General features: G+C 54.8%; 1 protein-coding gene across 1 annotated transcript in view; it reads right to left on the reverse strand.

Annotated features, from left to right (window-relative positions):
* LOC122691386 (proto-oncogene tyrosine-protein kinase receptor Ret-like) overlaps positions 1-13,572 on the reverse strand; it is a 53,036-nt gene extending 39,464 nt beyond the window's left edge. The window contains 1 exon segment of the mRNA XM_043897963.1: positions 13,408-13,572. Coding sequence (XP_043753898.1) covers positions 13,408-13,477 — 70 coding nt within the window. The 5' untranslated portion in view covers positions 13,478-13,572.
* Between the last annotated feature and the right edge of the window lie 90 nt (positions 13,573-13,662).

The raw sequence follows: 13,662 nt of genomic DNA on the forward strand, positions 1-13,662 counted from the left end.
CCATCACCACCATCACCACCATTACCCAACCACAATCACCACCCCCAGCTACACCATTACCACTACCATGATCACCACTCTCCCCACAAGCACCATCACCTTCACCCCCCTCACCTACACAGCATCACCACCACCATCACTAACTTCACCTGAACTCCAGGCCCCCACTATATTATCATCCCCACACCCTAACCACTACTGACACCATCACCACCCTCCCCACAACCATCACCTCACACCTTCACCCACCAGCTTCACCACTACTGCTGACCATGCCTACACCATCACCACCCACCATCACTCCACCCTCCAACCATCGCCACCATCATCACTCTGCTAGGCATCCAGAGGCTTCCAAATGAAGCAGCTTTGCCAGGTTTGACCCACATAAGATGTGGGAAGAAAGCTGGACTGGAAAGACCCACAAAGCCAGCCCGGGCCTGTCCTGTTCACTGCTGCATTCCCAGAACCTTGCCTGATGCCTGGCACAGAGCAGGCGAGAAGGGAAGGCCTGGGTGGCCCTTTGAGAGCCAGCCACCTCTGTTCACGGGTCCTGGGCTCAGCTTAGATGTCACAAGCCAGTGCCTCCTTGCAGGGAATATGACAGCTTGCCCCAGTCCTCATGCTGGGAACTGAAGCCTCTCTACAAAATCATCAAGAAAACTCTGGCCTGTGCAGGTGTACCCAAAGCTGAACAGCTAAGTGCATACATGGGTGGTGAATACAAGCCAGGGCTAGCTACTTTACTTGGTGCCCAGTGAGGACACTAATCACCATGAGAGCAGCCTCAATTCCAGTCTTAAATTCCCTCTTCCCAAATGCTGCCAGCAGCCCTCAGTGGACAGCCTGTGTGCCACTGTGGCCACAAGGCTGAGTGGCCTTCCTGGCCCGGACTGGGCACACAACAAAGGCCAGCTGGCACAGAGGCCTGGCACACAAGGAGGAGTGAGCAGCCACCCTGGCACACCCTGGATGCCTGGGGCTCTCCACGCTCCTGAGGATTCTGTCTAGTGCAGAGCCCAGGCACCTGCCTGCCTGTCTGGTCAGGGACTTCACACATAGCCCAGCTCTGCAGGCCTTCCCTCCATCATCCCTTCAGACTGAGCCTCATCGTGTGGTCCACGGTGGGCAGGGCAGGCAATCACATGCAGGGGTACTGTGTCTCCCCACACACCTGTCTGCGTGGGCCCTGCCTGGACAGGGTGGCTGGTGGCCTGGAGAGAGGAGGAGAAACCCGAGGGCCAGGCCTTGCCTCAGAGGCACCACAGACCTGTACGTACAGGTACATTCCTCCACACGTGAAAAGCTCTGACTTGCCCACCTTACCCGAGCTCTTACTGTAGACCTCAGTCTCCCCGTCTGTTTCCCAATTCTGAGGAAGAGAATTCACTTCTTGCTCTCAGAATGGAACTGCAACCAGGCCTAGGTCTCCTGACAACCCCCTCCTCTGCCATGCCATCTATGTAGTCCTCTGCTGATGGGCAGGAAGGGGTCAGGGTGTGGCTGAAGTTTGGGGTAGTGAGGTGTGCAGATGAGATCTGCAGCCCAGCTGCATGGAGCCAGCAGCCCAAATTCCTCCCTTGTGCCCAGGCCCCAACCTTCTGTTCCCAGAGGCCTGAGGGCCAGGCTGCACCTAGCAGGCACCCGTGGCCACCACCCACATCCCCACCCACCCGGACCAGCTGCAACAGCTTCGCTCAGATGATGGACACTCATGCCCAAATGTGATTTCCCAGCTGCCGCTGAGTTACTCACCAGCCTCACTAGCAGTTCCTTCCAGCTTCTATGCAAAGGAAACTGCGAATTAGGTTACAATTAATTTCTTTACCCAGGGCAAAGCCTGACTGGAAAAAGACTGGCCACCCAAGTGGCCTGATGATGACTGTTCTGCAGGTCACCAGGCTCCCTTGGCTCTGGGGTTCCTGTGCTTTGTAACCCCAGCCAACGGCAGGTGTATCAGCCCCGGCCTGGTCAGGTCAGCCCTGGCGACTGGCCAGGACATCCCAGGCTTTGACTCTGGTGCTGCTGCCCAGCAACTGTCCCCCTCTCACCCAGCAGGGCACTATGACTCAGATCTCAACAAATGTGTCACCTCATTGGACCTCCTTGAACAGCCATGGTCCTGCCCCTTTCTGCCCCTCCCCCCAGCACCGGTCTCGCCCAGCCCAGGTTTACCATTAACCAGCAAGGGCTTCCCCGAAGGTTCATCAGGTAAAGAATCTGCCTGTGATGCAGGAGACACAGGTTCGATCCTTGGCTCGGGAAGATCCCCTGGAGGAGGAAATGGCAACCTACTCCAGTATTCTTGCCTGAAGAATCCCATGGACAGAGGAGTCTGATGGGCTACAGTCTATGGCATTGCAAAGAGTTGGATTTAACTCAGCAAGAGTGAGACTTCTTTATTGGGTTCGCCAAAAAGGTCGTTTGAGTTTTTAATGCATGATATTACAGAAAAACCCAAACGAACTTTTTGGCAAGCCAATGCATTCTTCCCGAGAGGCTCTATTCCAAATGCTTCACGTGCATCACCCTACTAATGGACATGACAACTGCCAGAGGTAAGGACAACTTCTGGTTCCTGTCTTAGAGCAAGGAAACCAAGGCAGAGAGAGGCTACCTTGCCCAAGGCTGTACAGAGTGAGTGAGCCAGGACTTAAGGGTTCTACTCTTAGGTATACATGGCCACCAGGCTCCTCTGCTCGGTGACGGCTGTGCACACACATGTGGAAAAGCCAGGGCACCATGACCTGGGACTCCAGGCCACCCATCCACCTGCTTGCTGACCAGGTGGAAAATGCAACCTAAATAATCCTCCATAGTCTTCTTCAGTCTCCTCAAAAATGCAGGTGCCCTTAAAAGTCTCCTCGTGGAAATTTGCTCTTTCATATCTCAGTGAAACAGAGCAAAGGCCCAGGAAGGCGTGAACAGGGGGGAGTTTGCTCAGCCAGCGCTGTCCAACAGGGACAGACATGGTCAAGGCTGCTGAGTGTGCAGGTACCTGGGGATGCTGGGGGCCTGATGTGCCCATGCCCCCTGGACACAGGACTGAGCCTTGAGGGGTCCTTTTCTTTGCTGCTGTTAGATCCTACTATTCGATACCTGGGTTGGGAAGATCCCCTGGAGGAGGAAATGGCAACCCACGCCAGTATTCTTGCCTGGAGAATCCCATGGACAGAGGAGCCTGGAGGGCTAGAGTCCATGTGGTTGCAAAGAGTAGGATACAACTGAGCATGTGTGCGTGCACACGTGCACATGCATGCACGTACACACACACATTTCACCTTCAGAAGTGAGTCTAGATACAAAGGAGAGATTTCAGTGTGACTCGTGAAAGCAGAGAGACAAGTGCAGAGCCAGGCCCAGGCCACGCTCCTTCTCTGTCTTCCTGCATGGCCCACTCAGTGCTCAGCCTCTCTGCATCTGTTCCCAGCTGTGAACAAGGACAGGGACCCTCCCTGGAAGGGCTGCTGGGACCAAGCACCTACTGGTGGGAGCCAGAGCCACTTCTCCTCTTTTCTCCCTCTCTTTTTTTTTTTTTTGCAAAGAACTTGTGGTTTATTAAAGACAACTTGTCGTCAGCAGCATTTATTCAAAGAACAAAACAAATGAAAAAATAAAATCAGACTAACATTCTGACCCTTAGAGTGAGACTAACTGAATTCATTCAGCCCAGTGTCCAGAATCCTAGGGGCAGCTTCCCAAGGAGGAAGCCTTGGAGTCTCGGGGTCTCTTGGCACCTCCCTTGAGAGTCTTGCCGGGGGGTGGGGGCGTGGAAATTGCCAAGGGTAATTCTTCCCTTTGGAGGAGTTCAGTCTAACCTGGGTATGGTCCCTGTGCTCTTTTGACCTTCATCACAAAGTCAAGGAGAGGACACTGGACCCAGGTCTGCCACTGAGGCAAATCAGATGCAGTGATGCAGGACGGTCCCAGGAAAGAGGAGGGCAGAGGGACAGGCGAGAGGGAATGCACTGGGGTCCTGGTCAGTGTCTGCTGGGTCACAGGCTGCGGCCCCAGCCTCGGGCTGTGAAGGGATCACGCAGGGGCTGACCACCAGCAGACGAGTTCTGGTACAAGGGTGACCCAGGCTGCTGGGAGGATGTGTGTTTCTGCCTCATACTGGTGTGGTGTCTTTACACACTAGTTCTCCCTTACACTCAGTTCTACCACAGAGCTCAGAGCTCCCCCAGCCAGGACCTTCTGGAAAACCAGGAAGGTCCCAGAAGGCAGGGAGAGAGGATGCTGATTGACTCTGGAAGGTCAGGAAGACCATGTCTCCAACCTGCTTCCTCCTTTCCAGCCTTACCCTTCATTTCCAAACCAAGCACTTGCCAACCTGCAATAAATAACCAGGAGTCTGAATAAAGAGCAAAAATCTCCCAGATACTGTGTGGGAAGAGGAAGAAAAAGGGAAGCATACAAAGTCCCAGAAGCATCCACAGGACAGCCTGGCAAGGAGCCGCCTCCTCCCTGACTCCTGAATGAGACCTCCTTGGGCCCACAAAGGCTTCCTGATAACCCCCCAGTCAAGATCTTCCCACCCTGAGCAGGGTCCCAGCACTCGTGCAGCTTCTGGGTGCGAGGGGTGTGGCACACTGCTTTGGTACATTCTGCTGTCCCAGGAAAACAGCTTCAAGGAACTGGCAGTACGACATCACATAGCTGCAATCATGGTAATCAACTTACGCCAGATCAGCCTGGTTATTTTTAGAGTCTGGATTGAGGTGAAGAGTTGACTCGTTGGAAAAGACCCTGATGCTAGGAGGGATTGGGGTCAGGAGGAGAAGGGGACGACAGAGGATGAGATGTCTGGATGGCATCACTGACTCGATGGGCATGAATTTGAGTAAACTCCGGGAGTTGGTGATGGACAGGGAGGCCTGGCGTGCTGCGATTCATGAGGTCGCAAAGAATCGGACACAACTGAGCGACTGAACTGAACTGAACCGAAGACAGGGCAGCCCTGGGTTCTTCTATTGCTCAGTCCTGCCTTGTCAAGTGGGCTGAGTAGGTCACTGGTCCCCAGAACCTTGCATCTTCCTCCCCAGCCCCAGATCTTCTACAGAATGATCCTTGGGCACTGGCATCTCACTTATAAGAAGGGACACCATTGCTTCTGGGACATTTGAGCTCAATGTGGCTTTAAGGTCTCTGTCTTCTGAGACTATCCTTAGGGTCCCAGTGGGGTCACAATGACTCAACCCCACAGAAGGACACTGGATGAAGCCATGTCCTCTTCAAAAGGGACCTGGGGTTCAGACACTGAAATGTCTCTGGCCAAAAGCTGCTTCTTGGCAACACCTGGTGGAAATTTGATAAAGCAAAGTAAACTCAACAACAAAAGAAGGTCCACCCAATTGAAACAGGGGCAAAATAGTTGCTTCCCCCCAAAAGATACAAATGGCCAAGAAGGAAGTAAAAAGACTCTCAGCATCACTGATAATTAAGAAAAAGCAAATCAAAACCATAGGTGAGGACACTGCTTGTATCCAAGAAGATTGATACAATTTAAAAATATAAACAGAAACTAACATGTGTTGGTGAGGATGTGGTAAAACTAGAACTCTCACACACAGCTGGTAAAATTGTAAAATGTTTCAGTTGTTATCAGAAAATAGCTTGGCAGTTCCTCAGAAAAGAGCTTGGCAGTTCCTCAGAAAAGTTGAAATTATCACATGACCCAGCAATTCTACCCCAAAATAAACACCTAAGAGAACTGAAAACAGGGATTCAAACAGATACTCACACAAAAATATCCACAGCAGCATTATTCACAAAAGTCAAAAGATGTAAACAACCCAAATGTCCACCAAGAGATGAATGAATAAATAAATGTGATACATGTTGCATTGGCCCTAAAGTTCATAAACCCAAACAAACTTCCTGGCCAACCCAATACATGCAATGTAATATTACTCACCCTTAAAAAGGAATGAAATACCAATACATGCTACAACACGGATATACCTCCAACCAAGTAAAAGGAGCCTGATACAAATGAAAGGTCAATTTATTTTAAATATCCAAAATAGACAAGCCCATAGAGACAGGTGCAGAGTGGCAGTTACCAGGGGCTAGTGTGGGGGGACTAGGCGCACTGCCTAATGGGTATGGGGTTTTCTTTGGGGGGTTAACAATAATGTTCTGGAACTACACAGGGGTGATGAATATGCAATGCTGTGAATGTACTAAATCCCACTCAACTGTTCACTCTAATTTTGTTATGTGAATTTCATACCTCAAAAGAAGTGAATTTTAATTGTTTACCACCCTGTTCTTCCCCCCATCTCCGCAGGAGAGACCACCCTGGAAGAGGCAGGGGCACAAGTGCAGAGCGGACCCCAGGAGCCTGCACAGGTGCCCCAGTGTGCATCCCACCAAACCACCATGCTCTCCTCTGCACACTGGCTTCTCTTGCAGAGAAAAGGACCCTGTGATGGGATTCCAGCCTGTGGAAATGGGCAAAGAGCCCAGGGCCCTAGAAACCCGACTCCTCAGAGCTCTGGGCCCCTCTTGTGCACACAGTCAGGTGTGGAGTGGCTGCCAAGGGCAGGGGGCGGGGAGCAGGAGACAAATGAACAGTGTTGAGACGTTGAGACTGGGGGTTTCTGTCACCCCCAAGTTCATAGTCTTTCCTGCTCACATAGGTACAGGGGATAGGAGGCTGCAGAAGAAGATTCAAGAGGGTCCCAGGGGAGACTTCTCAAGGCTCTGTGGAGTCACATGTGTGATCTCCTGTAAAGATCCCCTGCAGGTGCCAATCTGATGAGGAGGCTCAACCCAGTGGCAAAGCATGTGCTCACAGCACAGAGTACACGGTCACCTTGCACCCATGTCATGGCCAAGAGGTGGCGGAATGGAGTGCTGATTCCATCCTTTCTCCTTCCCAGAAAGAAAAAAAAAGAGCATCAGATGCACCATGGACAATGCTGGAAAGGCAGGATAGGGGAGGAGGGAAGGAGAAAGCACACTCTGAACCAGCCCCTCAGCTTCTGGGTCTTTCCCTGTTTCACCGTATCTGTGTCTTTGACTGTTTCAGGGGTAGAAAAACTTGAGAAAGAAACTCCATAAACTCTTTCCCTCCACTCGGACTCCCACCACCACGCTGTGCACCCCAGATCGCCCCCCCACCCCCACACCTGTCTCACTCTCAGGTTCTGGCACACAGAACATATATCTTCCCAAGCATTTTCCAGGCTGTTAGTTAAAGCTTAGGAACTTATAGTTTTTCTTTTCCTTTTTTTTTTTTTTTGTTAATTAAAGCTTAGGAACTTACATGGTTTCTTTCCCCCTTTTGCTAAGACTAAGAACCACTGGAGTTTTCTGGCAATCCCATAGGCAGGAATGGGGGACTAGAACCAGTTCTGATGTCCATTGTCTCACCAGAGAGGTTCTGACTGTTTCAGAAGCCAAATTGTTTCTTCAATCACAGGGCAGTCAGAGCTGGTAATCAGGGCACAGCTTGGAGCTCTGCCTCCCTCTCCCGGCCACCCTGCCCCTTAGATACTTCTCTGGAGCCCAGGGCCCTGTGGAACCCAGACAGTAGCTCCCAGGTCAGAAGAGTGAAGGCTTAAGATGGGGATAAAGTAAAGTCCCAGTACCTGAATCTGGGGGCAGTGGGCTGGGGCCCCCAGGACGTGGGTCTGCAGGGGCAGGGGTGTCTTCCCTGAGTGGGTCCCAGAACTGATCCCTGCCTGCCACAGAGGCCCCCAGTCCCACTAGGTATCCTTGATGTCATGGAGAGCCTGCATCGGCCGGACCAACAGGTGGGCACACACCTGTCCAGGTGCACAGGTGACCTTTCTACAGTGGTGCCTTGGCTGCTATACTCTGTGGAGCCGCTCACCAGGCAAAAGCAAACAGAGGTGTTTGCTCAGGGCTGGCCACCTGCTCTCCTTGAGGGCCCAGGTGGTGCCTGATCTGCCTTCCCCAAGCTCCTGCTGGCGTCATCACACCCACAACCATGCTTTCTAGGGGGTATCAGTTCTACCTCCCTGCTCTCTCTCGCCCCACCCTACCTTGCCCAGGGTCTTGCAGTGGACAGCTGATAGGGCCACTGGCTTTCAGGCTCCAGCCTCAGGGACAGGTGCCAGGGGCTCCCACAATTACCCAGCTGTGAGGCCAGAGCTTGATGGAAGCCCAGGTCTCGTCTGGTCCAGAGCTTGGGAAGGCGGATGGTGGGAGAATTGGGAGGTGAAGCCAGGCAGGAAGTGGGCCCCGTCCACAGGGGCTCCCAGGGCTTCAGCCCAAAGAGGACAATACCCTCAGGTCCTCTCAGGTATGGCGGAGCTCTGTCTTGGGAGCCACAGCCTCCCTTGAGCATGGGAACACGGGGGTCGGGGAGGGGGACCTGCGCTGCCAGTCCGCTGCTCTGGGGTAGGGAGGGAAAGCCATGTGGGCTCTGGAGGCCTGAGTCTTCATACCCCTTCAAGCCCCTCTGAGACTACCCAGGTCATGGCCCTGGGTGATCTCTCTGAGTCACACCAACCCCCCAGTCTTCCAGGAGCTGAAGCATGCCCACCCATAAAGCATAGCACTCTGCCCTTGAAGACCCAGGGGAAGCAAGTGAGAAGGCAGGAGGGAGGGAGGGAGGGGGATGTCCTCCACTGCCTTCACACCCTGTGGCCCAAGCCCAGAAGGGCCCCTTTCCTGCCTGGCAGCCCACCATCCCTGCTTCCACCCGGCCCCACAGCCTGCCTTCTGCCATGCACTTCCATTTGATATCACACACACACATTTGAGATAAATGACAGCTTGGCGCTTCCTTTACTGCCCATTTCTCCTATATGGAGACAGCTCTGAGGTCAAAGTCACCTTCTGCATTCTCCCCGGGTGCACCCCTAGTCCTGGAGAAGCTGCCTGGGTAGCAGGTGGTCCCTCGGAGCGTGTATGTGGGCTGCTCACCAGTACTGTTATTGTTACTATTAAGTCACTCTCTCAGAAAAACAATTGCAGAAATCAGGAGGAAGAAGAGAAAGAAATGAAGAGGAGAAGATGAGGGACTGGAGCCTGAACACAACCCCCACATGAGGAAGTGTCCTCCCCCACATCCACAGGAAGGGGGTGGGTCTCCAGAGTGGAGACTAGCCACTTCTTCAGGATAGAAGGAAGCAATACCATTGTTGGGGGGCACTTCTCCGGCTCTGCCTCTTTCCTGGGGAGCCCAGTGGGCACTTTCTTCTCCCAGAATGTCCTGGAGTCCAGGTAAGGAGACACAGTCATACCCATGTGCCCTGAAGCCCAGCCCCTGCCCTCCCCCACTCCTCAGCACAGTGGCTTCTGTCAGGTTCTAGGTCCCCAGGCAGAGGCGGGTACAAGGGTCACACTCTCAGCCTACACCACTAGCACGCTCCCTCCCCTGGGGCCAGTTATGACAGGATCCCACCTGGAGGCAGTTCCTGGACCTGTAGGACTCCCAGACATCAGCTACAGTAGCAGTCCCATCTGAGAATCAGCCAGAGTCCTGCGGGCTCCTGACTCAGGTGTTGGGGAGCATGGCAGCACACTTCCGTCCCAGACCCAGGCCAGGCTGTCCCTCGGGCCCCTGGAGCACCCCACCAGAGGGTGACCAGTGGGTGAGCAGACTCAGGGCCACCTTCCCCACACCCATCCCCGGACTCCTCCTGAGCCCTGTTGCAGTTCCCCACCACCGCTGGCCCAGAGGAGGGGCTTGCTGAAAACCAGAGGACCAGGGCCACAGAGTCATGAAGTCCTCTTCACGGGCTCAGGTACACGGGCTGTGGGAGCCTCAGTTTTCTTACCTATGAAATGGGAATACAAGGCCACATCCCTCAGGGTTTCAGGAGGATACAGTGAGTAGCAGACAGGCGGTGCTGAGCACAGGATCAGCATGCTGTGGGCCCCCTGGGGTGGCTGTTGCTGGCATCACCTTATCCAGTTAAGACCAATAGGCAGAGGGCACCTCTTTTGGGTCACAGGGGGAGAAGCCCTCAGGCAAGGCAGCAGTTTCCTGCCCCCCCCACCCCACTTCCGCTTGGCACCCCATACTTCAGGTTAACAGATCCCATAATTTTTCATTTGTTTTCTCCTCCCCTGGCTAAAAGGCCATTAGCACCCCATTAGGTAAAAGAATCCCATTTTCTTCACACCACCAAGGAAACAGTGATTTACTTAGCCATCCTTAATGCAATTCTGCAGAATAAAGGCAATTTTGCAATGGTCTCAATAAACTTCCCCATTTGCTCTCTGCTTGCAGACCCTACTCTTAGGAGCCTACCAGCTGACCCAGCCCCTTGCTCCCTCAGAAGGCTGGACTCTGCTAGGGCCCAGGACAGTCAGTGTGGAGCACAGGCAGCTCTCAGAGGCCAGAAGGGCTTAGGGGGACCCAGGTGAGCCTGATGAAGCACACCACCACTCGTCCCTGGCCAGAGAGGGAAGGGGCAGAAAGAGAAACAAAGAGGTCGGCAGAGCAGTCTTCCTGGCTGAGGGGCTGTGCTGGCACCTGCTGGTCCCAGCAAAAGTGGCACACCCAGGTCCAACTGCAGAGGGGCAGGGCCCACAGCCTGGAGAGCAGGCTGGAAGTCATGGCCAGTACTGGGAGTGAGAGGCCCCAGGGGCGTGCAGGCACAGGGGGCAGGTCTCTCCTTGTGGGCAGAGGTACTGAGCAAAACGGGAACCCAGAAGCCAGGCCAGGAAGATGGGAGGTGCGAGGCCTCATGAGGAAGAGCAGGGAGAAGGTGCTGGGTGAGCAGTCAGCCTGAGACATTCAGGGAGAGCCCTGGAAGCTGGGAATCAGTCTCTTCATCCATGCCACGGGGACATCTGTACCTGCACTGGAGCAGTAAAACGCCACACACTCTTCTGAGAACAACTTCTAGATGGGTCCAGGATGCCCCAGGTGGACAGGCTGTGCCCCCTGGGTGTGAATAGGGAGGAGCAGGTGTCCCTGTGTATACACATGGGGGTCACAATGTGTGGGAGTAGCAGGGAGGGGGGCTGGGTTTCCCAGATAAGGGTGTAGTGTGAGGGGCCGAGCATGGGTGTGAGTGTGTCCACAGGCCTCATGATCACATATCCTTGAGAAAGGGCAGTGGTGTCTCGGTGATCACCAAGAGTGAGCATGAGAGTGTGTGAGCATGGATTCAAGAGTGTGTGTGTGTGCCCATGTGTGCCCTCACACAGATACCAGAGTGTGGGTGAGGAGTACTGCCCTACTCTGGGAGTCTGTGTCTGGGATGGCGCCTTTTTCTGAAGGCGTGTGAATTCTTACACAATGAGAGTGTGTACACATGGAGAGGGGCACACACTAGGGGTCTGGTGATGTCCTATGACCTTGGTCTGAGCACCCCTGAGCCCTCTAGCCCATCCCTGCCAGCTCTGAGGCAGTGCTTTCCTTCCCCAACACTGGGGTCCAGGCCACTGCCGCTCCATCTGGTTGCCTCCCTACCCTGCCTCTCATCAGTCATCCAGCACAGAAGAGAGCTTCCAGTCTGGGGGAGGTAGGTCTAGGCCAGCAGGGAGGGCTTTCATCCCCTAGAGACCCAGCCCATACCCCAGGTAAGAGGCACGGCCACTGAAGGGCTGCATCCAAAGGGGCCGCCCTGAGGCCGGGCTACTCCCAGCCTGGGTGAGTCCCGGAGCAGTGGCCCTGGCTCACTTGCGGCAGTCTGGAGCGCCACACTGAGAGAGCTCCAGAACTGCCACTCTGAGTAGTGTGCCCGCAGGCCTCTCCAAACGCCCAGCTGTCTCCTCCTGAGTACCGCGGGGCCACCTCTCCACTCTCAGTGTCGTCAATCAGTTTCTTACTCATCCTGTTGGAAGAGTGGGTGGGGCAGGAGACCTGCTTTCCCTGGATTGGAGGGCCTTTCTCCCACCACCCAACTCCTTAAGTCCAGGCTGTGAAAAAGCCACTTGCATTCCTACCAAGTGTCACAGGTCCATGCTAGCAGCCCCGCTCCCAGTCCAGTCCTCCTAGCCTCAGCTGGACACCTTGGCTAAGCACAGGAGAGGCATGGGAAGTCCTCTTCTAGGTTCTGAGGCCACCAAGTCCACCCTGGCTTCGGCCTCTCACCTGATCACCCGCCCATTACTACAAAGTTGCAACGCAGAGTTACAAGAGATCTTCTGAAGGCCTTGTCTGTGTTTACTTCTGCGGAGTCTTCATCCTTCTTCTGTCTGTTTCCGCCTCACAGCACCCTGACCCCAGACTCCCAATGCTTCCCCCATTCTTCCCCGGGGCATGGGAAGTATTTCTCCCCTGCCTTTCCTGTGATGGGCTGGGGGCCCATCCTAGTGTAAGTATCTGACTCTTGAGTTTAGGATCCAGTCATACAAATGAAACCTTGGGCAGGCCTGTGAACCCACCGTCTGTGCAGGACCCAGGGCCAGAAGCAGGGAACCACTCACTGCCTCTTGTATTCCCAAAGGCTGAAGGGAAAGGTGGGGAAGGGTGGTGGGGGCTACTCTCAGAGGGAAATTTAGTACATACATATAAGTATTTAAGAAAAAGAAATCAGGGACAATTTGAGAGAAACTAAAATTCGTGGCCACGGGGGGGCAGGGGGTAAGGAGCAGATTCCACAGCCTTGGGGTTCATTCATCTGTTGAGAGTTTTGGAGGTGGGGGCAGTGACCAGCCTCTGCAAAGCCACTTCGAATCCTCCCAGCACTGATGCTGACAACACACAGCCCTACTCCACTCCAGGATGGTAAAAGCGCTTGGTGCATGTTGGCCCCGAACTGTCAAATGGTGCCAAAGGCCGCACCTTCAGGTACCCCTGCGGGGCAGCAACAGGGGACTCTAAAGAAGCGGGTGGGACTGGAGCCAGGGCCGGTGGCGCTGGGCCAGCCTGAGCGGGCCCTCGAGGGCAGCCTCCCTAAAAACCACAGGCTTGGGGGATTTTTAAGAAGTAGGGTGGCAAAAACTCACAAGGAAAAGCAACCGTTTTAAAAAGATCAGATCCCCTCCGCTCTCACCTGAGAGAGGATATCAGAGCTGGAGGAGAAACGCACTGACGTGGAGTGTGACAAGGAAACCAAAATGGAGCAATCGTTTACAGAAACACAACTCCTCCTGCCCCAGTGGCAGGCTTTTTAGGGCTACCTTACCCGTCCTCCCCTACCTGCACCGAAACGCCAACAAGATCCGCTTGGTTCCCCCCGAGACGCTGCTGTGGCCCGAGGCGCAACCAGGCAGGCGAGCGTGGCTGCGACTCAGGCCCTGGGCACAGGCGCCTGGCCCGTGTCCGGCTCCGGCCGAGACCCACCCAGCCTGGGGCCCGAGGCGCGCTGCCTGCCACACCACCCCACTCCCAGTGGAGCCCAAGTGGCCAGTAACTGCCTGGCCCGCTGCCCGCCGCGAACAGAAAGGCATTTTCAAACGCGTCCACTCCACCGCGCTGCTCTAACTTCACCCCGGCCGCTGCGGGCACCAGTCCTCGACAGAACTCACCTTCCCCGAGCAGGGGCAGCAGCAGAAGCAGCAACCGCAGCCCCACGGCGCTGGCCGTCGCCTTCGCCATCGCCGATGGATGCTGCGGCTGCGGCGAGAGGGCCGCTTCCTTGGGCTGGGGGGCTCAGCAGCGGGGTGCGGCGCTCAGCACCACCCGTCCTGGAGCAGAGGACACAGTGAACACTGCGGGCACCGAGCGTCAGGGCGCGGGCTCCAGGGCACTCTCCGCAGCTGTGCTCGGGGCTCGGAGCACAT

Source organism: Cervus elaphus, unplaced genomic scaffold, assembly GCF_910594005.1.
Source record: "Cervus elaphus unplaced genomic scaffold, mCerEla1.1, whole genome shotgun sequence".
Lineage (NCBI taxonomy): Eukaryota > Metazoa > Chordata > Mammalia > Artiodactyla > Cervidae > Cervus > Cervus elaphus.